At 42.2% G+C, this 24,095-nt stretch overlaps 1 protein-coding gene across 1 annotated transcript; it reads right to left on the reverse strand.

Annotated features, from left to right (window-relative positions):
• Positions 1-2,693: 2,693 nt before the first annotated feature.
• LOC126251722 (uncharacterized) lies at positions 2,694-22,522 on the reverse strand. The gene is made up of 3 exons (XM_049952323.1): positions 21,745-22,522; positions 9,685-10,020; positions 2,694-3,557 (listed from the first exon to the last, which is right to left on the reverse strand). Exons 1-3 carry the CDS (start codon positions 22,382-22,384, stop codon positions 3,406-3,408), a joined length of 1,128 nt encoding a protein of 375 aa, XP_049808280.1. The 5' UTR covers positions 22,385-22,522; the 3' UTR covers positions 2,694-3,405.
• Positions 22,523-24,095: the final 1,573 nt, after the last annotated feature.

A 24,095-nucleotide genomic window follows, 5' to 3' on the forward strand; every position in this document is an offset into this window, starting at 1 on the left:
GTTGTTCGTGGCACTCCCTCCCACAACCATGCAAAATTTTGTTATTGCGAGAATTATTTTTCGCAATCGACTCTTTTGGTCTTCATTGACTGGCCTTTTTGCGCCATCAGCTAAGTCGACCATTTACAAATAGCAAAATTGACGTTTGTGTGAGCTTTACGTAACAATTTTGTGAATTTTGATAGCACAAAATAATTACGTCTTGTATTCGTCAGGGCTTTCAACTGCGAAACTATTGTGTTTCTAAGGGTTAAGTTTGCATCGAATTGTCAACGTAATTAGTTTCAGCGTGACGTGTACAAAAGTCGCTTTTCCTTAATTACCGTCTAGCGCACGTTTGCATCAATAACGCTAACATAGTAAGCGACTTTGGTGATAACGTAATAGCCCAATCAGTAGCGGTCAAAAAAGGTCGAATATACGAAACAGCAGGTGTAGTCAGAAATTTTTGTACAGTGGAGGAGCGAGTGCCACAAAGAACATACTGGTAATCATGACTGGCGAGGGATGAGTGTGGGGTTGGAGAGACGTTTGAGTCATTTTTGTACGTTTTTCTTGAATAACTTGAAAACCGTGGCCTGCAATGAAAACGTATCCTATTAGAAAATTTAACTACATAAAATTTCCTATAGAAAAGTCCTTTTAATTTTTTTCTGTGGGACTAATAATTTGTACATAGAAAGTGAGAGAATAAGAAAATCTAACACTTTGTTTTTGAAGGCCAGAACTAACATTGAGGGTTGCATAAAACAACACCGGTAGTAGTAGCTGAATCACCGTGTATAATCATTGGTGTTACAGCTGAAACACAGAATAAGTTAAAAGGGTCTAATGATCTAGAGTTAGACGGTACTGTGATTTGCAACAGAGTACCGCAAAACAGAAGAGCATGTTGTGGAATAGTTACACTCAAATCAAAAAGAAAAATAATGAGCTATATCTGCTTTAATGAAAGGATAACGGTTCCAACCTTAGAATGGTGGGAGCCCTGGGGAAAGTCGAATGAACGACAGATCAGATGAGCTCAGATAGATCACAACACCCAACAAATTAAAATTAACTGGCACTTTCTTCCGGAAATAAGATTATTATAAATACAGCATGAGGGCGAGTGGGCGGAAATGTTACAGACCATATAATCGCAAACAGAAAATGTAAAACATCTTGTTCAAGATGCACAAGTTCATAGAGGATGTGACAGTCATTCAGACTCCCATCTGCTAATGTTTACATTCGCATTACTATCCAGATAAAACATATGGAGGCATTAATATGTAGGATGTTGCATACAAGATCTACTCACAGTTATTGAACAACAGAATAACATTTCTAGCTGAAGCATTTCTCCAAGAAGTTCAAGAATTAGGAAAGAACGTTGACTAAGTAAAGTAGTGGGAGTTAGATAAATAAACATGAACTTGACAGAAAACACAAGCTGCAGAGATGAGATTACTGAGGAGAGAGAAGGACTCTACCAGAAGAAATTTAATGAAGATTGAAGTTGTTAGAAATTAGCTGAGTGTAGACTATGAGAAATGAGAAAAAACCAGAAAAAGGAAGAGGTGGAGTCACCATGTGAACAGAATGTGAGATAACAGACCTTAGGGTAATTTAGATTAAGTAGTGTGTAAGCTTAGGGACTGATGACCTTAGCAGTTAAGTCCCATAAGATTTCACACACATTTGAACACAAGGAAGAACCGTTTGCCTAATCTGTGCATGTAAGACAACGACGGCTACAGGGTAGAAACATGTCATGTCCATAAATCCTCTGAAATGTATGATCTCTTCCAAGACCAAAGCGGCGCAAAGCCTCTATAAAGCTAGGAAGGTATCTAGATAAGTGAATAACCTACCTTTAATTTGAGTCGAAGACCTGCTCAGTTGGTGTGGGAATGAAATACCCGATAAAAGCATGAATTCTGGATCGAGTCCAGATGTGGCACAAAATTCAATGTTGTCGCAAATATGTTTGTGCTGCTAAAAAGCAAAAATATGTGCTCTGTAAAGAAATCAATAGTTCCGTGCTTTGATGAGTCTAACTTTATGATTTGTTAACATTACCTGGTGCACTGACATATCTAGTTGCCTTTTGCCGCGTTCATTTATTTCAGAAAGTGGCAGAAAGAGATTCTTTCATTTTATTGTTTTCGTTTTGTTAAGAATAAAAACGGATACATGTCCGACCGGTTGAAATGCTTAAGCAATAAAAATGAAATCTGACACGGGAATTAGAATCCCGTTTTTAACTTTCTAAATAGTTCGGCTTTTAGTCCAAAGATAGTGGCACGATTTCGTGATACACAATAAACTTCCTGGAGTTTGCTCCTATAAGCCAGTTACAATTACTTTTGACAATGACGGCAAAGATGGACAGTGGCTTTCCTGAATAAGGCTCTGAAGTATCCAGGTGACGAATAATTGAGGTGATGTTTTGTATGGATACTATTATGTATCTAATTCAGAATGTGATGATTTTAAAACTGACTGCTTTCGAACATAATTAGTAGACAATTCTCCTGATGGAACGTTGCGTTATCTTCAGCCGAACGTTGGAGTCCTCCTGAGTGTTAAGCATCTGTCGATCCAGATACAACTCTGCATTACTTGTAGGTAAATGACACGGTTGAACTCTAGCGAAAGTCCCACAGTTACAGAAGTAGGAAATTGGTAGTCAATTAAAATTCATAAAATTTTTCATTGCTCAGGTATGCTTTAATAATTGTGAAAGAACATATAATGTAAACAGATATAAGAAAAAATAAATTAAAAGTCTATACATCATAAATAAATAAATAAATACAAAAAATACAGCACGTGTCCGTATAAGTGTCAGTTTTGTAATATGTCTCCGTTGTCGTCTTGTTGATGGTGGCTTAGAATTGTTATCTTTATGTGGTCGTTTTCCGTCTCTACCGCTATTTTCTGTCTCCAGTGCATGTTGTCGCAAACGATACTAGGTAAATAAGTCATTCGTCATTGTGTTCTTGTCGTCTCATTATGTTACTGCTCTGCTCTCATTATGTAACTGTATTCGCGGTAGGCGTGTAAATTGTCACAGTAAGGGCATTCATTTACTGTCAGTGTAGTCATAACTGTCTTCCGCCAATAGGTGTATCGGCATGCATCGCCACTGTACTTTGTCAGTCACTGAGTACGTCTACAACAGGCCCCTTAATTGTCATGCGTCTTTCTACACTCGGTACTGAGCGTCGCTGAAGCCCTAGAGCTATGGGTCGTAGTCGTCTATCAGTCGTCTACCAGTCGTCTAGCAGTCGTTTACCGGTCGTCTAGCAGTCGTCTACCAGTCGTATAGCAGTGATCGAGCAGTCGTCGGTGTTCGGCCTGTGGTCGCTGTCTTCAGTCGTTAGTGTTAGTGGTGTCGTTGTTGCGTGCTCGCTGTCGTTATGCCCCACGGATGTTGTCCACGTTGCTGCTGTAGGCCCTGTACGCCATTGGCTGCGCGTCTGAGTTGCCACTGTAGTAAGGGATCCCGCCTGGTACGTACGAAGAATCACCAGTGGAGTCGTACTCTGTCGCTGACTTGTTGATCGCCTCTGCAAACAGACAGAGAACATGACTTGCTGGATGCCAGCACTATAATGCTAACTTGATTTAGCCGGAAATACCATATACTTCAATATTTTAATATGAAGACTATGCTACAAGTGAACTTTCAGCAAAGATGTGATGTTGAGTATTTACATTTGTTTATGAATAAACCACAATTGAAATGTACCCAAAGTTCTTATTGCAATATTCTTGTTTAACATGGTTTCACCCTCTTTGAAAGTAAAATGGAGATTAATTTTAGCATAGTATCTAGTTTCCACGTTTCACCAGATGTCTCAAACAGTACTCTCTCCGACTGATTGTTTTAAGGTACCGGCCTACTTTGTTCTTACAGAAATATTGTTATTGATGGATTGTTAACCTTTTCCTTTTTGAACCACTAATAGTTTCAGACTTTCCAAATTACAATAAATGTCTATTAAGACAAAATGTTGATAGAATCAGGAATGAAGCTGTAACATCCAAAACGGTACAGCATCAAACTCTGCTCAATAATGCCACATATGTGGACAAAACTGGCGGACTGACAGTTGTAGAAGATTGCAGAGTCGTAACACAGGAACACTGTTTTCGTTAAACTGTATCCTTTAGGTCTTAGGAAAAAAATTAGAAAATAAAAACACGCTCGGGTTCGATTCCCGGCGGGGTCAGGGATTTTCTCTGCCTCGTGATGGCTGGGTGTTGTGTGCTGTCCTTAGGTTAGTTAGGTTTAAGTAGTTCTAAGTTCTAGGGGACTTATGACCACAGCAGTTGAGTCCCATAGTGCTCAGAGCAATTTGAACCATTTTTGAAAAACACGCCCACCTGTGGTTGTTTTTGTCTGTGTGAAAGAGATTTCGCGTGAGGGTTTGTGATTAATTTAAAACAATATGAAAACTACGATTGCAGACAGTGTGGATGCCTTTTTATACCAACAACTTTCTTTTACAAAATGAAAAGTTCCCAACTCGTTTGGTCTTTCTTTGCATTCATTTTCTGAATTGAAAACAAAAGCACACTCTAGTTTATGCAAAGTATATTGTTATAAACTACATTTGGCATTTTGCTTTCGGGTGAAAAGATGAATGAATTTTACTACCTCGAATGTTTGTTATTGATAGTCATACTATACACTCGTCATGCCGGAAAGTAGAACACTTCAAAGATGAATGCTTAGTTAACTGAAATGTGCCTGAATACCGCCTTTTTCCTTTCTGGTTACTGTTTCCGCATCTATGATATTTAAAAGTTACTTTCTGAGGACACAGCTGTAACATTGAACGAATTGAGGAATTATGTTGGGAAAATTAAACTTTAGTTTTCGTTCATTAATGTACCAGTAGAATAAAATATTTTTTCTTCCCACTGGACGCATATTCTGTATTCTCTTTTTGTTTGGTGAACTATGTAATTATTTTCAGCTAAACTCGCTGGCTCATACAAAATTTATTTGTTTATGTACTTTATCTTTTAAGCAGATATAATTTTTGGATAAGGTATTCCTCTGTCTTCAGTAAGTTGAAGTCATCTGTTAAAACGATTTAGTGCGATATGTTCGTTTTCAAAGTTATGTTTATGTCATTCTAGAACGTTCTAGAAAGTTATAAAAAAATTCGTCAACATTCTAGAATATTTGCAGAAGCTCTAGAACGTTATAGAACACCTTACATGTTCTTCCCTTGAAAACACATTGATGTGGAACAGAGGGATAATGTCACGATGTGATGCCCGCCTCTTCAGACACTTATACCCCCACATCCACAACAGCTAGTACCGCACAGCCACTACAGTGCACAACAGGAGCACTAAGTGCGGCACAAACACAAAATCTTGAGTTTAGCAGTAGTTGCTTTCGAAGGTAATACTTCAAATTCTCCGTAATGAGTTTCATTATTCGTTGAAATAACTTCCTATGTCTGATTGGTTTTCTTGTGGCGCTCATGCATCTCGCTGTTCAGATCTGTGCACTTCAATAGGAATAGCAAGAAAGATTTTCTAATAGAGGGTGTACGGTTCACGGGTACGCAATATGAATATCCCATATTTATTAGTAACCAACTGACGAACTGTTCACACATGAAACGCTAGTCATAATGTCGAAAATTAGTCGGAAACGGTAGCATCCTATTACTTTTTATTGGCATTTGTATCCTAGATTTGTGTGACATGGCGTATTATTAAACAAGAAAACCTCAGACTGTTGCTGTGAACTCCTCTTGGTTGTATTCCGACACCTAATTTACTAAATTGAACATGTGTTAGGTAGCCAGACAGGGAAGGGGTTAGTGTAAAAAATTTTTAGCTCCATACTGATAGCGGCAAACAACTCAGAAGGTATTTCCTGCTAACGATCGTTGGCAAGAGGAAGGGAAGATTACCAAATGATATAGATGCTGACTGCTCAGTCAGCCAGCTAAAATATTGAGAAAATCGAACGTAGGAGGATAATTCTAGTCCCTGATTGGATAAATCTACTTTTGAACATACGAACTTCTACGACAAACCTCTCCGTCACCTGCTAACTACTAGCGTTGCAATTGTCCCATCCTTAAATTTTTATATTTAGAAAGACTACAACGCAATACATTTTCAAACAAAGATTTCGTATAGCGGTTCTTACATCAATTTTATGCTTAAATGATAAATTACTTGAGAGGAATTGTATTCATGGTTGTTACACGTTGGACGATAATTACCATCGCTCTTAGTGACATTCTCTTTGAATTACCTAAGATATTCCATTCATTGAGAGGATGTTGAGCTTATGTTGTAGAGGGAACAAATTAGATTCCATGTTGATATGTACGACTCCGGTGAAACAAAAAAGAAAGAAAGAAAAAAATTCGGAAAAGATGGTTACGGAAAAAATTAGCATAATTCCTGAATAACTAACTAGTAAATAGTTAAAATGAAGTTGAACGCATGAGGTACCTAACGGGGGAAAAGCGAAAGACAGGAATGAAAAAGTGACGTTCCGAAGGAAACAGCGAAGAAAAGGGAACTGAAGTTGAACTTCATGTACAAGGTGATCAAAAAGTATGGAATAAAGGTACCTTCATGTATAAGAGAGGTTTTGTCTCGTCGAACACGTGAGGATGATCTTATGAAAAGCCTTCTAGAGGGATGGCCGCGTAATATTACAAAATAGTAAAATTCTAAAGTGTCAACTATCAGTCGCCCGTGTTCTTAATACCGACTAGTAGTATTTTATGTCCAATAAAAGATTTTTGCGTCAGTAGTCACCTAACATCTGAAAAAAACGTAATTCATTTAAGCACCCACTAGCCATCTGAATCTTTCTACAGCTGAAGGAAGGCCGCTACGACACCGTCGAAACGTTGGATATTTAATATCTTAGCGTTTCGGTGTTTCAGAAGCTGATGAATCATTAGAGATGAAACGGTTTTAATGTGGTTGATACCGGCCTCGGGAGCGCACGTATTTTTAAATTGAGGAGGAGTGTTTTCCGATTGAACAAATTATTGAATTCACGATATTACTGAAAGTTATACACAAAATAACCTACAAAGTTATCGGAAAGCAAACGGCACCTACGTAGTTCGGCTTTAAAAATGCTGTCGGTACTCAAGAGGCTCTGTTCTATATTTAGATTTTATTCCAGAGGTGCAGAGACGTGAACGTCGATGTCCATACCTGTTGTATCGATTATCAGAAAGATTTTGATAGAGGACAACATTACGAATTCGCCAAGATGTTAAAGAAGAGCGGAACAGATGACGAAGACCTCTGGATCATAATTATTCAATGTTGATATCAGTATGCTGCAGTGAATATAAAATGAGAAATCTGACATATAAGAGGTGTGACAGGGAGTTAAATAGAGCTCTCTTTCGGCGCCACTGATATTTCTTCTTTGTTCAGAATACATCTTCAAAGAAGCGCATGAAAACGACAAAGGAGAAATCGAATGCAGAGAAACTACCAGTGTTCGCTAATCTGATGGTACTGCAATATTTGTCGACAGCTTAAATAGTCCTCTACATATTGTATCCCGAATGAACTAAAGTAGTGATTGTTATTCATAGAAACGAAAATAAGTAAAAATTGTTGGTCATCAGCAAGAAAGACATACAGAACTGTCAACTAAACATTAACGGTAAACTTATTGAACAAGTAAAGGAATACAAATATCTGGGAATCAATATGAACAAGCAGTGGTATAGCTCGCAAGAAATGAAACTCCTTATTGAGAGAGTCAGAGCAGCGTTTTCGAAAACGAATAATATTTTCAAGAACCGAACACCTGTCAATCAACACAAAAATAAGATATTTACGTAGCTACAAAGGAACATTTCCCATCCTTTTCTCCACAAAATGATGGGAAAACAAGAAGTTCTAAAGATATTAAAATGGAGAAATCTACATGACCATTACCAGGAAATATGGAACGGAAATATAATAGAATACTGCAGCGTTCTTCAAGGAAAGATAACCTGGTGAAAGAGGACAGGGATGAAGAGGAAAAAAAAGTGTGTGAAATCTTATGGTACTTAATTGCTAAGGTCAGCAGTCCCTAAGGTTACACACTGCTTACCCTAAATTATCTTAAGGACAAACACAGACACCCATGCCCGAGGGAGGACTCGAACCTCCGCCGGGGCCAACCGCACAGTCCACGACTGCAGCGCCTTTGACCGCTCGGCTAATCCCGCGCGGCGATGAAGAGGAGTATCTCGGCTCAGAAACTTATGGATGTGTGATTAACGCACGAGCGAGGAACGTCTTAGAACAAGCAAAGGTGGTTACAATTAAAATACGGTTACTCACAGATGTACCGCGGAGACTGCAGTTATCTTATGGCAGCGAAACTCGGTATATATCCTAATGCGTTAATGCGGAACCAATATAGGCTGAAAAAAAAATAGTTCGAGTTTTCGCCACCAGATGCAAATCTGGCGCAGTACAGCATCTCGTCGATGTCTCCAGTGCTCATATTAAACAAATTGCGTAAGCGGTGGTTAATAACGACTTCAACATTACCCTTCTCATCTTTCACTTGATTGACCTCCTCTGCCCTTGTCCCGTTGCTAATCCTTTACATATGGACACATTTCCTTGCGTTCACAGTACCAGAGATGATACTGGTGGCCAAAATGGGAAATAATTCATTTTCTATCGTAAATAGGCTCCCCGTTAACGCAGTAGAATATTTACCGAGTTTTGCTGCCACAAGATTATTATAGACTGCACTAGACCCCTGCGAGTATCTACATTTTAATTATAACCACTCGGTAGCTGTGATGGTCTCCTACGTCCGAAACAGATACACGCTGGAATAATAAGAAGAAAACATGTTCGAAACGTGTACGGGATCCGTGATCCCACGAACATAGATGCTAGTATCCGACGCCCAGGTCGATAGCAGACAGGAATCGATTGTCGAGCGCTGCAGTGAGACTAGTGTTGAGTGCGTAGTAGTACTGGAGTGAGTCGAGTGAGCGGTGGTGCGGGAGAGACAGGCAAGAATGGTGGTGGAGTAACATTCACCGGAGTATGTCGAGTGAGCACGTCCCCCTGATCGTCGTGGGGTTGACCCTCACTAATACCGATTCGCGAGTAATATGAAACAAAAGTGACAAGTGCCGAATTACGTGTTTCGCGTCAACCTCGTCGGCCAGCAGCAACCATGGATTGCAGTGAAGATTGTTGTGAATGTTAACCATCAGCATTGCGTGTGACGAACTACTGAAAATCAACAACCAATAAAAAGATATAACTGTGATTAGACGTGTAAGGCGAAGGTGGCTACTGCCTCAGCATTTGTGTGTTAGTAGGAAATATATATATATATATATATATATATATATATATATATATATATAAGTTTGTACATCGCAACCTTTGTGATCCTTAATAATAGACAAACTTTCAATCATTAGCTATTCCGCCTCAGATCAGCCGCATTCGGTTGAAATACTCCCGAAACCACAGCAGAACAATCGATAGCCTTTCATCCATTAAGCACACCGTCATATATCATAATAATTAACTGTTTGGCGGCTTCGGTAAATTACCCAAAATCCAGTAAAGGAATTAATCGGGGGTGTTTCAAACGGTATCACAGGAGGGTGTCGTCGGGGTGGGCCGCTGCGGGTTCTGGTGGATACTGACCGACAGGGTCGACGCTGAAGCTGCGCCCGTAGGAGGAGTGGCCGTAGCCGTGGCCGTGCTGCACCTCGGAGGAGTGCGTGTGCTCGTGCGAGTAGACGGGCTTGCTGACGATCTCGTAGGTGACGGACTTGCCGCCGCCGCCGCCGGCCAGGCTCTTCAGCCCGACGATGGCGGCCAGCATGAGCGCCAGCAGTGCCGTGATCAGCGCCTTGCCCGCCAGCAGGAAGAGCAGGCCGCCCGCGCCCGCGCCCATCATCGCCTTCATCATCATCATCATCAGCAGCAGCTGGCCGCCGCCGCCCTTCTTGCCGCCCAGGCCGCCACCTCCCTTGCGACCTATCGCGAGTTGGAAAATTGAATTAATGACAATGTTGAAAAACAAATGCCTTTCGACAACATACCTCACCATTCAACTCACATGCTACGAATCACCGGTATCGATAGTCGCGCAGTTCCGGTAGTGACACTTTTGTTTTGACACACGAGCGGCTACACTGCACAAACGAAAAGGAGAGTACCCCGAAAAGATGGGCGAAAGAGAATCAAAAATGTGGCACCACCTGCTGAGCAAGCCGTCCCACAAGTGTTGCAACCGGTTCTTGATATTTTGGGTACTGTCACTGGGACTCAACTGACGAAGGAGATTATCCCACAATGTTGTGTTAAGGGCGGATCTGAGGATCTTCCTGGCCACGGGAGTACCTCAGCATCACATAAACTGTTTACAGACAATCGTGCGATGTGTGGACGAAGTAGTCCCGTTGAAAATTGGCTGCACGATACAGCCTTATGTGGGGTAACACAATATGGGCAGAATGTCCAAGTCGTACCGTTTTGTGGTCCGATTCCCTTAAATCACTACGAGCCATGACTTGAAGTCATACCCGATGGCTTCTCACATCAGACGCCAGGAGTAACACCACTGTACTTCTCCAGAATATTGGAAAAAATCGGAACTTTCCACAGGTAGTCTCAATACTGGCTGACTATAGGCATCAGAGGTATGCAGAACAGTGATTCGTCACTGAAAGCATTGCGACGCCATTTATTAGGAGTCCATGCTTCCCAGTTAAGCCTCCACTGCAAACTAAGACGTTTCCGCTGTAGTGTTAACGGCAACCTCTGCATGGACGATAATTCCCTAGTTCGGCTGCTGTTACTCTCCGACCAGTAGTGCGGAATAATACAGTACATTGTGGAGAGTCCCTTACTTGTTCCGTCTTGTGAAGGGGTTATTATGTGTTTGGTGCACAATACGGTGATCCTCTTTTGACGACTAATATGCCTGCTCGAAAGTTTCAATACAATCCAACATTGGGCCATGTCAAACCCGAATGCCCCACAAAGCTGGTTATTGCGTGATTCGACCACATGGCTAAGTGGAGACCCCCGATGAGATCTTTTTTCAAACTATTTTCAGGTGCTGATAATGCTGTCCCAGACGAGTACGCAACATCTTCGTGTCCTCCACAGTGATAAATCTATATGTGAGAACCTTCATGACAGTTATATGATCCTACTAGACTTGGTACCGAAACTAAACGCGAAAAGAACTAATGCCCTAATGCCCTTTGGTGGGTGTTCTAAATTTCACAGAGAATTGTAACACTGATCATTTACAACCCCCTCCCCCCAAGTCGTGTGTATGTCTATGAACTTAGGTCGAGTCTGATCATGTCTTCTGGGAGCTTTGCTCTTTATGACACGCCATGTGGGAAGAGGTGGGAGAGTCGCTGTTAAAGACTGCTGGCGACTGGCAGGCTCGCCTGAGCAATGGGAACGAATTTGACATCAAAAGGTTGAAACTGGTGTATGAAAGCACTTACTAACGTGTGTTTACGCATATATGTCGTCTCGTTATATGCAGACGGCTTGTGGAATATAGAGGGTTAAACCGAATCGTGCGTGATACAAGCCGATACCGGTTACCACTTATGAATAAAACTGTTCTATGTAATATTTTTCTCACGTGTATAATTCCTGTGGGACAGCAGGGAAACAAGGAACTAAGGCGTTTAAGATAGAGATTTGTTAAAATGGAGTAGACTCATTTGCTAACAGACGGCGTTTGTAAGACTAATTGTTGGGTACGATATTGTCGGAGGACGGAGGTATCAATTGTAAGGCGTAATGAGATACCAGTATTGAAATGCCGCTGAGCTCGAGTTCTCTATTACGCTGAGTCACCGACGGTTTAGCCTTCGTAGCTGCCATCAGACATTAAAGGTGGCCGTTCGCAGCCCCACTCATCGTTTGTACGTATCTCGAAAACCAGTTCGTTGGTTTCACTGCTGTGTTACAACGTGTACAGCGCTTTTCCTGAAAGAAGAACCTACTGTAACGTCTATGTCCCCACAAGTCAACAGTACATCACCAGTTTATTCTGCCCTTCTGTGGCTACCAGGTAGCCGTGGCTAATTTGACACCACCTCCTGTTACCAGCCATCAAGCGCACAGTACCAGAGACTGAGCTCGGTTAGGGTGTTTTGTTGGCATCAGTTTTCCAGTCCTTATGCTTTTCTTTAAATGTTTATTAGTGAGTTACAAGACTAAAGAACATTTTTCTACAATTCCGCTAACCATAGATGACTCATGGATCTACTCAAACAGGATACACATGGGCTTAATTCCTTATACGAGTAGAAAAATGTCATTGTGCATCACCTATGTTCTGTCTTATTTGACAGCCTCTTCGTTATTTCCTCTTTATGGACCGATTTCTAATTAGCACACAACAAAATAAATAAATAAAGAAAATATGTGACTTGCTTGACACCTACATCATTACCACAAACAACCATTTTCCCCTCACTCCAACCACTTCGCAGGCTAACGCAGTTTCGAAGATATTTAAAAACGACTCTGTTCCGAGGGTTGGAAGACCGTAGATAAAAAGAAACAATGGAGTGATTGTGGCAACAGCAAACTGCTTTTAGTTGCTAAACAAACACTATAGAAACACTGTAGAGACACCACAGAAACTTTGCTCAATGGAAAATAATACGTAATATTAGTACATAAGGTCTCACTCACATAATATCTGTAAAATCTACTCCACTTCGGCAGTCTGCTAGTTACCATAAGGTGTGGGAAAGAGGGTACATGTTTCACAAAAATAGTCTGCTTCCTCCCCACATATCAGTTCCATTCCTGGGTTGTGAACTTCGAGAGATGGATAATCGCATCACATTCTCCCTCGTCGTCACATCGCGAACTTTACGTTGGAGGAAAAGGGGTTTGGCTCATATTGGAACATGTGCTCTGGGAATATTACGAGTAGAACTCTGCGTTGGACATCCCCTTCATTAGCGTCCTCTAGTATAGTTTGATGAGTATTTCATGATCGTTTTCGTGCTGACTGAATCAACACATTACGAAACGCGCAACTTTTCGTTTAACCTCCTTTGCCCATTTCGTTAATGCAGTTTGGTAAGTAGGACAAGCACTATGAAAAAAATTTAGTGGCAGTTCAAAAATAAGCCTAAACTAAAGAAACCAGTGGAAACATAAGCCTTTGTGACAAGGAGGAGATTCGAGTACACAGGTGGTGGAGAGGGGACCAAAACAAAAATGGCCTGGAAAATATTTGTGGCACTGACGTGGATTTAATCCTCGTTAATGAGAAGATAACTGCTCATTACATAAAATGCTGAAAACCGATTTCGATGCACCAATGGGTTGCTGTCACATGCCTGCATAAGTGCATCTCCCGCATGCCGTGACCTGAGTACTTCGCTGTGTCACCGCGTTTGAGTAAGAGATCATATCAGATGAATATACCACAAAATGATGCTCATGATAAAACAACATGGGTTTGTTGTCGAGTGTTGCCTGAAGCACAATTTGTGGAGATTGTTTACTGACCTCTTTGCGCGAGAGTTTAAGACTGGACCTGCTGTGGTGAAACGTCCAGCAAAGTCTACAGTCAAAACTTAGTGACAAAATGACGTGAAGCGGGCTCTTTACCAAATAAAAACCATATCCGAAAAGAGTTCGAACATCAGAAAATATGACTCAAATGAAATCTGACGAAACCTCAACGACATTTAGCTGTGCAAGTGGGAATTCAGAGATCGTGTCGAAACATTATCAAGGAAGACCTTCGTCGGTAGCCTTACAAGTATACTGTTGAGAATACAGACGAACTTTCACGTGTTGTGTTCTGCCAGTGGTTTCTGAGTGAAGTGGATCCTCAGCTTTTCATATCTTCAGACGAGGTCTGATTCAGTCTGTCAGGGAATGAGAACTAACAGAACAGGCGGCATGATGAATCAGAAAACCCACGTTACTGCTCTTTAGAGCCGTTGCATAGTCTCGGAATGGTGACTGGTACACAGTATTTGATGTCCGCATCGCAACATGGTTCTTTCAAGAAACTTCAAATGCTAACCGACACTTTCAGAAACTGTTTAATCCCAATGTGGATTAACTAACAGGAGATGAACGACAGTATGGATATTTTCAGCAAGACGGAGGAAGAGTATAGCGCCTTGACAATATTGTCACGAGTGCATGAGGTGTTTAGGTGAGGAGAGGACAATCAGCAGGGGTAATGCAGTCTCCTCGTCACCTAGAGCGCCTGATCTCTCTCTGTGTGATTTTTACCAGTGGGGCAAATAGAAGGGTCAGATTTGCTCAAATAATCCTCACACACCGATAGAGCTACAGAAGAACACTGAAAATGCTACTCTGATATGGGTTAAGCATTGCACAATCTCACAAATTATAGTTTCGAGGTTAACAAATTAATCGTCAGTGATTAACCTCGTCCATTCTGTTTTTGTATACCAACATATTGTTACAAATAAGTTACAGACTCACGACGTCTGAGTAACCTGCAACATCCCTTGTTCAGGTATGACTCGAGGCCGCTTAGCTACCTCTTAATGCGATGATCACGGGTTCGAGTCACGCCTTAATTTGGTTGTGAGTTTTGAATATGACATTACCGTACATGTTGTACAAATTCTTTACCATATCATTCATAACATATAATGGCTTCGAACTTCAGATGCGGGTTCCGTTAAATAAATTAGAATTTGTAATCCACTAAATACGTGCAACTACGGCTCTTGATCTCTGACTGGGATTCGAAGGAAACATAAAAGAGGGTACAAGGCCTTCCTTATATGTTTAATTCAACGTCTCCAATTGCCTCTACGTCGATGAAAGGTTGACCTTCAACTTTCCTTTGCTGTTAAAACGTGAATTATTACCGAGTAATTATAGGATGCGACAGACGAATTTTATAAAAACTGGAAGGACATCTAAACAAAATGTCACTCTAGGCGTCTCCATATCCAGTGATAACGGAGTCATAAGGATTTCGCCATTCGACAACTTCTGAAAGCTCTTATTGACTTACTGACACAATTTGTAGCTAACGTACTGCACTGTTTTGCTGGGGATAGGTTTTTAACAGTCTATTTGATCAAATTTGTCTGAAAATTCGTCTAAAACATTCAGGAAAAATGCAAAAAGTGAAATGCATACATACAACGTGTGGAACACGTTTAACTTTGTTGCATTTTCAAGGCTGTTTCTAGGCACTTCCCCATTTTTTTTAGTTTCTAGGCATTGCCACCATCATAAGAGGTTACATTTCAAAGATGTAGTGTGCTCGACAAAGTTGTTTGTAGTCCTTTAAGTCTTCAGTCGTGTTTATTTCACGTAACAATATGTATGTGCAGAGTCATCTGATTTTCTAGTAGGAAAAAAAAACTGAGAACTAGAAGAGAAGTAACGGGAGGGATACATCTGTCAGCCTTACGTGGATTGCACAATACCTGTGAGTTGTGTGTTGTGAATCTAAGGCAGAAATGAGGCAGAAACTCAGATTTTTCTGATTTAGTGTAACGGTTGAAAGGCGCCACCTACGATATCTGGAACCGTCTTCGAGTTACAATGCCCATTTTGAAGAAATGATTGATTACTCTCTCCCTCTGGAATATAGGTTCGTTATTTCCTTCGTCACTTTTGTGCCAATGGCTGCGTTGTGGAATGTGTCGCTCGCCGGTGCTGGGCGGGCAGTTGAGGTTGTGATATCTGACATATTGAATTAGCTAGCTTATTGTAAGTCCTGCAGGTAAATGTGCTTAGCATACGCCTAGAGAGATAGTGTTCTTGTCAAATACTACAAACCGATGATTTGTTAATTTTGCCCTCGCTTATTCGCAGCTTTTGTGTCGTTTTTGTTACACGAAAACCGATGTAACTTGTTTTCTGATGTACTGGCAGGCTGCCTTACAAATTTAATGGTGTAGCCTTTCAAATCAGGTATTATTCGAGTCCATTTAAACTGATGTAACACGTTGCTCTATCTTGTGGCTAATACTGCATTGTTTCAGATTAACATTTTAGTTATTAGTTATGATGTGAAACTAAGAATGCTGATAAGGATTGAGTGTTTAGCGGCCTACATGAGTAATGAATCCAGGTTTAATATCAGCGGAATCAATGAATAATTATGGAAGGGAACTGTTGTCCCTAATCATTTGACTTTTATGTTATAATCATTTGGAAGTCTTGTTGAAATGTTACATTTGGTGTCATTAAGCTGGCTTTTGAAGGTGCTCTGATTTTTAAGTATGGTTTTCTAATAATTGTTAACTTTTCAGAAATTGTTAGTCACACTAGGTTTTACAGTAGGTGATGGGTGTTACGTTTTTGTTTGATGTCAAGTGAATCTCGAGACTTAAAACTGGCTTCTGGTCTTTTGTTACGTATTTACAAATTTATTGTGCAAATTATACGTACAAAATGTCACTATTTGCAATTCAGTAAGTCGAACGCAGCCTAAAAGCCTACTGTCCAGTACCACCACAACTTCAGAAATTCCACACTGTCCGTTGATTTCTTCTTCTGTTTCTTGTATTTTTGTCCTGCATCGGCGCAGGGTCGGAGTAGTTATTTGAGCATTTGGCATGGTTAATGTAAGGGGTGGCGGAATGGCCTCCCTGTCGTCAGCCTCCCCACAACCCCCACCCCCCACGCCACCATTCCCGAATCCCCACCCCACGGGACCGGAATATGTGAACCTCAACTGTCTGCGTGTACTGTTATTTATAAGGAAGTGACCGAAAAGTTTCAAATTTCGAATAGCATAACTGAGGCTGGCCTTGGATACCAGCCCGGTATTCATCTAGTGGGATGCGGGAAACCGCCTAAAACCCACATCAAGTCTGGCCAGCACACCGGTCCTTGCCGCTAATCCGCAGGGCGGATTCGATACGGAACCGTCGCATCTCCCCGTCCTTGGAAGCGACGTTTTAACGAGCACGTCTATCCTGCCGAGAACTTTGAGTTCGAATTTGCGTATGATATTTTTTTTGTGTTCAGGAAGACTGTTACTTACTGAATAGGCAGCGAAAACATTAAAAGAAGGCAATGTCATGTTGAATCTTCGAAACTGTTTTTAAACTTTCCACTGAAATTTGACTGGTGTGCCGTTACTTTACGTTAAACATAGGACACAGTAACATTGTTGAGTAGACCATAAATGTATAACCTCAGCAATTCATTTTAAAATAAGTTTATTGATTGACCGTCCAAAACCACTCGTCTCTTACGCAGCGTACTGTTTGTTATTTTGTGCCGGTGGACTGCAGCTGCAACCAGCTCACACGTGTGCAGGCCGTGAGATGACTTTGCAGCCTCCAAACGGATGCCATTACCTGCGAGTGCTTCTTGAAAGATCTTCCTTTAATTGGGATTCTGTCACAGTGGTGCCCCTATACGTGGTGCTCACATGCGTGACGTGTATTTCTGCAAATTGCCTTTGTAGTTACGGAGCATGATAAAGAATTATTTCTACAGGCCTCCTTTCCAAGTGGATGAAATAGTCTGTAATATCATGACTTTGCACTTTCATTATGCATCCTGTCGGAACAGAAGTGAACTGTACTAGTTCCTGAGAGGACATAGTCTTTTATCTAAGTTCACCTCTTCCACAAGTGCAATACTAAAGTAATGCACTCTTTTCAGATCAAGTCATAAAGGCTGTGTAGACCGAACAAATTGCTCGTACTGGTACCCGTTGACAGCCTCAGTAACTGCCATTACCAATGCTGAGGTTCAAATTGAATATTGTATTGCATTTCAAAGATTTTGTTCTACTTTCAATATCGTCTCCCGCATATTGTTCAAGTAATTCCACTGCACAGAGTGCGCATTTGATTCCTTCGGTCCCTTCGTTCCTACAGATCCCAGATATATTTGAAATGCTTCTACGTCCAATTACTCGTGAATTTCGGTTCCTTTAGAAACATGATTCTCCATATCGGGTTTTGAAGAAGAGCTCTCTTCGCGCATTGTCTTCAGTGCCATCAAAAGTATTTTTTATTATTTCTAAACAGCATAGCTCTGATTTTTCATCTGCCTGTCATTGCTAACCCATAACTGAAAACTAAGGTTTCTCTCAAATACCTTTCTGTCTCTTATATTACTTACGATTCTACCCATTCTGTACTTCCTCTAGCGATTTAGGAATCACATTATCGTAATGTCTTCTGTGCTCGTCTATCCTTCTACGTTTGGCTGTACCTCATGCCGTTTGTCGGTTATTTTTGGCCCATTGTTATTTAATTAACTGAAAATTACCGGTTTCGGACAGTGTCACCCACCTGCAGATCATTCTCATAACTACAGAATAACGTGTCTTAATGGACACAGAATGAGTTTCATTTTCATATATTGTAGCATAATATAAAGCGGTATATTACATCAGTGGAACTAACAGTGCTCGTTAAGACCGGTTACTTTGTAGCTACGATACTGATTTGAAGTCTGGAAACACTTTCCCGAAAGTGAAAGAGCTATCGACAGACGGCAGACATGGAGCTATCTGGAAGTAGTGATCGCGGATCACTTCATTGCGATAAGTATGTCAATTTTGACAGAAGGTGTTACAGTTACTACAGTTCAGCACCGATGGTTAACCAAAGGAATAAAAATGTTGAAAACCGTTGTACTGCAATATAAATCTGGCACCAGTTTTACTAAGACAAGAAAATAATTTACAGTTCTCTTAAAGTTCAGGAATAGCATGCAAGTTAAGTGAATTAATATGCTGTCAGTCTATTTCAGGTCTGGTACTTGTACATCTTTAATCTGTCAATATCATTTTCTTCTCAACGGCGTCACAGCCTCGATAAATCTGGAGAAGGATGCCATTCCACCGGGCAACATTTACTTTGTATTACTGTGAAGAAACTATCAGTATTAGTTACAGTGTTAAAATATTTTATTATTTTCCAATGACACGGTTCACATTCATTCAGGCCTCTTCTGACTGGCTGATATATCGCAGCGGTGGATGTATGGGGTATCATGTATTAAATATCCCAGAATGTAAATGTCCATTGTCAGAGATTTAAAAACACTGCACGGTGTCCTTATTAACGGCATGTGGCGCAGTCAGATGCAAACAAAATGGGATCAAGCCCCTAAGTGATCTTTACATCTTTCTCGCAGTTACGGACTAACCAGTCTTAATGGAAATAGGAGTTTCACATATTGTAGCATAATATACAGCAGTACAGGTCGATTGCGTCTGGTTTGGTTTGGACAGCGCTACATTCCATAGTAAGGACACCGTGCAGTGCTTTTAAATCTCTGACAAGGGGCATTCACTTTCTGGGATATTTTACGCACGGTATCCCACGTACACATTGCCAAACATCAGAAAATCCGAAGATGCCCAAATGAAGGTGGACCACGTAATTGGGAAATGATAAGAAATGTTAACACTGCAACCAAGCCGGCCGATGTGGCCGTGCGGTTAAAGGCGCTGCAGTCTGGAACCGCAAGACCGCTACGGTCGCAGGTTCGAATCCTGCCTCGGGCATGGATGTTTGTGATGTCCTTAGGTTAGTTAGGTTTAAGTAGTTCTAAGTTCTAGGGGACTAATGACCTCAGCAGTTGAGTCCCATAGTGCTCAGAGCCATTTGAACCATTTTTTTTTGACCACTACGAGGAAATCAGAGAACTCATAGCTCAAAGGTAAACTTAGCGACTCGATGTTCCCACGCACCACTGGCGAATGGAGCAGAGAACATAAACTGGTAATGGTACCAGAAGTTCCTTCACTACTCTCCGTAAGGTGGCTTGCAAGGTAATAAATGTCTCGTGATAATAATATTTGTGTCATGAGGCTTCTTAACGTTCCCTTCCAGACCATGGGAATATACCTCGAGTGAGACGTCAGCCATGCACGTCTCGATAATAAGCTAACCAATACACTATATGTCATATATCTACTTCAAACTGCCTCCCGCCAGAAGCTAACATTGAAAGAGGACATCATAGAAATGAATTGGACGAGTGCGAGTAGGACTCGGGCTCTGGAAATTCCATAAAAACTTAATTACGTATATAGACAACAACAATAGCTATTTCCTGGGCTCAGTTGCCTCGTACAGCCTTTCTATTAGATGCCGCTTCGGCGACATGCGTGTACCTGACCTACCACAAATACCGAAAGGGTGAAAGGAACCTACTGTTTAACTTGGAATCTGAACTACGTGTAGTTTCTGGCGTCTCCTCACATCGTTTGAAGTTGAAGGCCGGGCAACAACGAGGACTGAAAAATCCGTGGTCAGAGCGAGATTCGATCCCTCGACCTCTCGGTTTTCTAGGCATTTGCTTTACCATTAGACGACGAGAACCAGCATGCACGTGCATCATGCGTTTCTAGGTTTTGATGGACGAGTTTATCGAAATGTGTGGCATAAATGACCCTATCTTTTGATTGCCTTGAATTACACTCTAAATTTTTTATTTCAGCAGAGGACTGTACACGTTAGTACTTGACATGAATTTCTACTCAATACATAAAACCGTTCCTGAGAAAAAGGGGTTTTAACAGACTGATGTACAGACGGACACTCGGACAACAAAACGACCCTATGAGTATATAGTTTTCACTGATTGAGGTACGGAATCCGCAAAACGGTTTTTATAACCAAGCCGAAAAGGGTATCGGTTTAGTATCAACCTGAAGAAAGGCGAAAAATGTAATCTATGCTGACTGATAGCAAATTTACTCAGAATAATATGTCGTTAAAGTGAAGAAAACTATTACTATTTCCAGCGTAAATTTTGAATTCTTTATCAAGTCACAGGTCTCGATGTTAGGTCATCCTCAGGCCCCTTGACAAGAGTAGAGATCTGAGGACACCGGTTATCTTATTACAGGTCTTGCAATGGCAATATGCAAGTGGATTTTGTCCGATGTCCTTTTCTCAAGGGGCCTGATGACAATGTAATGTAACATTGAAACCGGTGGCTTAATAACGCGTTCAAAATTTAAGGGTGAGGATGCACTGCTGTTTATTTCCTATTGACCAGCCGACGTCCAGCCATCTTCTACAAAGACAGGCAAACAAATAATTATCGTTAAATCACATTCAAGACTATTTCACCATTCACTGTGAACTAACGTGCAACTCCGCCCTCGTTTCTGCCCCGGTTCCTGGGTACGCTATTAGAGGCCATGATCCCACATCTACATCTATGTACGTCACACTCCGCAAGCAACCCAACGGCATGTGGCGGAGGGTACCATTGATACCAATGACTGATCCATCCTATCATAATCAGTCGTCAATGGCGCGTGGAAAGAATGATTGTTGGCAGGCCCCTGCATTGGCTCCAATGTCTCGAATTTTCTCGTTGTGGTCATTTCGTGAAATGTATATGGGAGGAAGTAAAGTTGTTCGACTCTTCACGGAAAATGCTCTCCCTCCGAGGTGCACAACGCCTCTCTTGTAACGTCTGCCAGTGGAGTTTCTTGAACATTTCGATGACGCTCTCGCACAGCCTACACAATTCCGTGGCGAGACGCACGGCTATTTGTCGGATCTTCTCTATCTCTTCTATCAACCCTACGTGGTAAGTATCCCACATTGATGAACAATACTAAAGAGTCGGTCGAACATGCGCCTTATGAACAATTTCGTCCGTGGAAGAGTTACATCCCCTTAAGATTCTTCCTGTGAATCTCAGCGTTCCACCTGCTTTTCCTACTTTCCGCAGTGCCGAGGGCGTGTTCGCGATACTGACCTGTCTCCTGAGAACCCTCGGCGGCGGGTAGGCCGAACACCTCGTGGCTGAGCTGGCGAGCCGCCGCGAGGCTGTCGGCGTCGAGGAGCTTGACGCTGATGGCGTGCGTCTGCAGGTAGCGGGCGACGCGGCGCGCCAGGTAGGCGTCGACACGAGCCTCAGAGTCGTGCGGGAAGTCCCTGGCGACGGACGCCACCAGGTCTGGGGTGGAGGTCGTGCCCTCGGCTGCCGCGCCGTCCCCATCGGATCCGTTAGTGCGCACCACGGACACGCCGGGCATCAGCTGGTACTCCTTCGCAGAGGACATGCGCTCCACCAGGGCTGCCACGTCCAACTTGAGGCATGTCAGAGTGAAGCGCTGCGCTCCGGTGCATCCCTTGTTGATGGCCTTTCGGGGAGTGGACGCCGCCGCTGACAGGGTGTCGTCGCCAGAGGGAATCTGGTTGACGGACGAGTGCGGGAACTGTCGGGCGTGTCTGGGGAGTAGCAGTGAAGCGACGGTAGCAGCGGCGGCGGGTGTCGCCACGCTAGACGGAGACGTAGCTGCGGTGCTGCCGCCGACATCGGCACGTAGCGCCGGAGACAGTAACACCAGGAGTAACCACACAGATCGTCGCAACGCGCTATTGATACCTTCCATTGATTTACTTACACAAGACGGTTAAATTCACTGTTTAACGAACACTGTTGCTCTCTTCACGAGACGGAACGACAAGGCACAGCTGTATGTTATCAGCGCCGCTGATAATGCGAGAGGCCGTCCGTTCTCAGTGGAGAAGGACGGTGCACTGCGATGTTCGGTGGTCGGCATCTGCTCTTTTGTACCCCTCGTGCCGATTCACTGTCATCGACGTGGCACGCGTAAAAGAACTCTGCTCCTGTTGGGAGAGGGGGCGGGGAAAGGTAACAAAAAGGACAATAATAAAGTGACGCTAGTCAGTCCGCATTATTATCTGGGGCACGCGAAATAGAGTACCGTGAGTTGGCATCTTGCGCAAAGTAAAAGGCAAGACTCTTCGCAGCGGAGGAGGTGGACTCTGAAGCTATGGTCTCAGTGGTAGGGGGAGAGAGAAAGAGAGAGAGAGAGAGAGAGAGAGGGGCTCGTTGCCGCGTCCATACAATAGGCGGCGGCGCGAGGTGAAAAACCTTCGTCTAGGCGACTGCTGTTGCTGGCGTCGGCGGTCATTAGGCGGCAAACGGCGAGAGGGGCTGACCGGCTACTGCCCGTCACAGCTCTTAGTGGAGCATGACTACGGCGCAAGAAAGAAAGGGCTGGCGAAAATAACCCGGGGCCTTTCACGGCCGCCCCGCCGCCGTTTGTCACTGCCCCCCCCCTCCCTCCCTGCCACCACGACCCCTACCCCCCACAATACTGTCACTGTCTTCGGCGGAATGGCAGAATCAGAATCTTGGTGAAGATTGTCGCCAATTAGCGGCTGTTCTTCTGTCACCAAAATACGTTATTTCATCTTCATTGGATATTCGCTTTAGGATGCAACCAGACAATGGAGTGGCTTAAACTATCAAATAAGACCTATAAAACATCTAACGATAAGTCATTATACATTGGCAACAAGCAGACTTATTAATGAAGAGATTAGATGTTTTTGCCCTTACTCTGCACAGACGCGTGAAACACAATATAGTCTGTAAAATGTAAACACTTGAGGTTACAGTCGTCTCAATCTCAATAAATTGAGTATCTCGATAAATCGAACTAGTTGCGTGCTCCCCTGAAAACATTTCCATCGAAGATATCCTACGTATGTTGGGAAACTAGATCAGTTGAAGCGATTGTCATAACAGACCACCCACAAAAAGTCTATAGTACGATTTCAGCGGTAGTTACAATAGTCAGTAACTCGAATTACTTTGTCAGCTGTTTCGGTAATTGTTTAGTCATTTAATTTATTGAGAAATTTCTTTGTTTACTCATCATAATTATGTACCAAAATACATAAATCAGTTGAAAAAGTGGCTTCAACGAAGGACATTTGCTTTGACAGTCGCAGAAAGGAACAAGTTTTTGATGTCGCGTAATACGGAGTGAAAAAGATAGGACATAACAAAAACTTTTGGGATCCCTCCATCGACGTTGTCGACAACCCCGAAGCAGAAATACTGTATTCCTGAAAAGTGTTCATACAAAGGGAGGAAGCGAATACGATGAGTTCTCACGCCTTCTGTAATATTTATTAAAATTGCTTAGTCAACGTAGCGGGAAAAATCTGTCGAAGGTTATATGCTTACGTTTATACATTTTATCAAAAAGAAATTGTGACTATGATAAAGATGACTCTGAAAATGGTCCTACGCCCAACGTAAGTTTTGGCAACGATGACCATGACTGA

This window comes from Schistocerca nitens, chromosome 4, assembly GCF_023898315.1.
Source record: "Schistocerca nitens isolate TAMUIC-IGC-003100 chromosome 4, iqSchNite1.1, whole genome shotgun sequence".
Taxonomy (NCBI): domain Eukaryota; kingdom Metazoa; phylum Arthropoda; class Insecta; order Orthoptera; family Acrididae; genus Schistocerca; species Schistocerca nitens.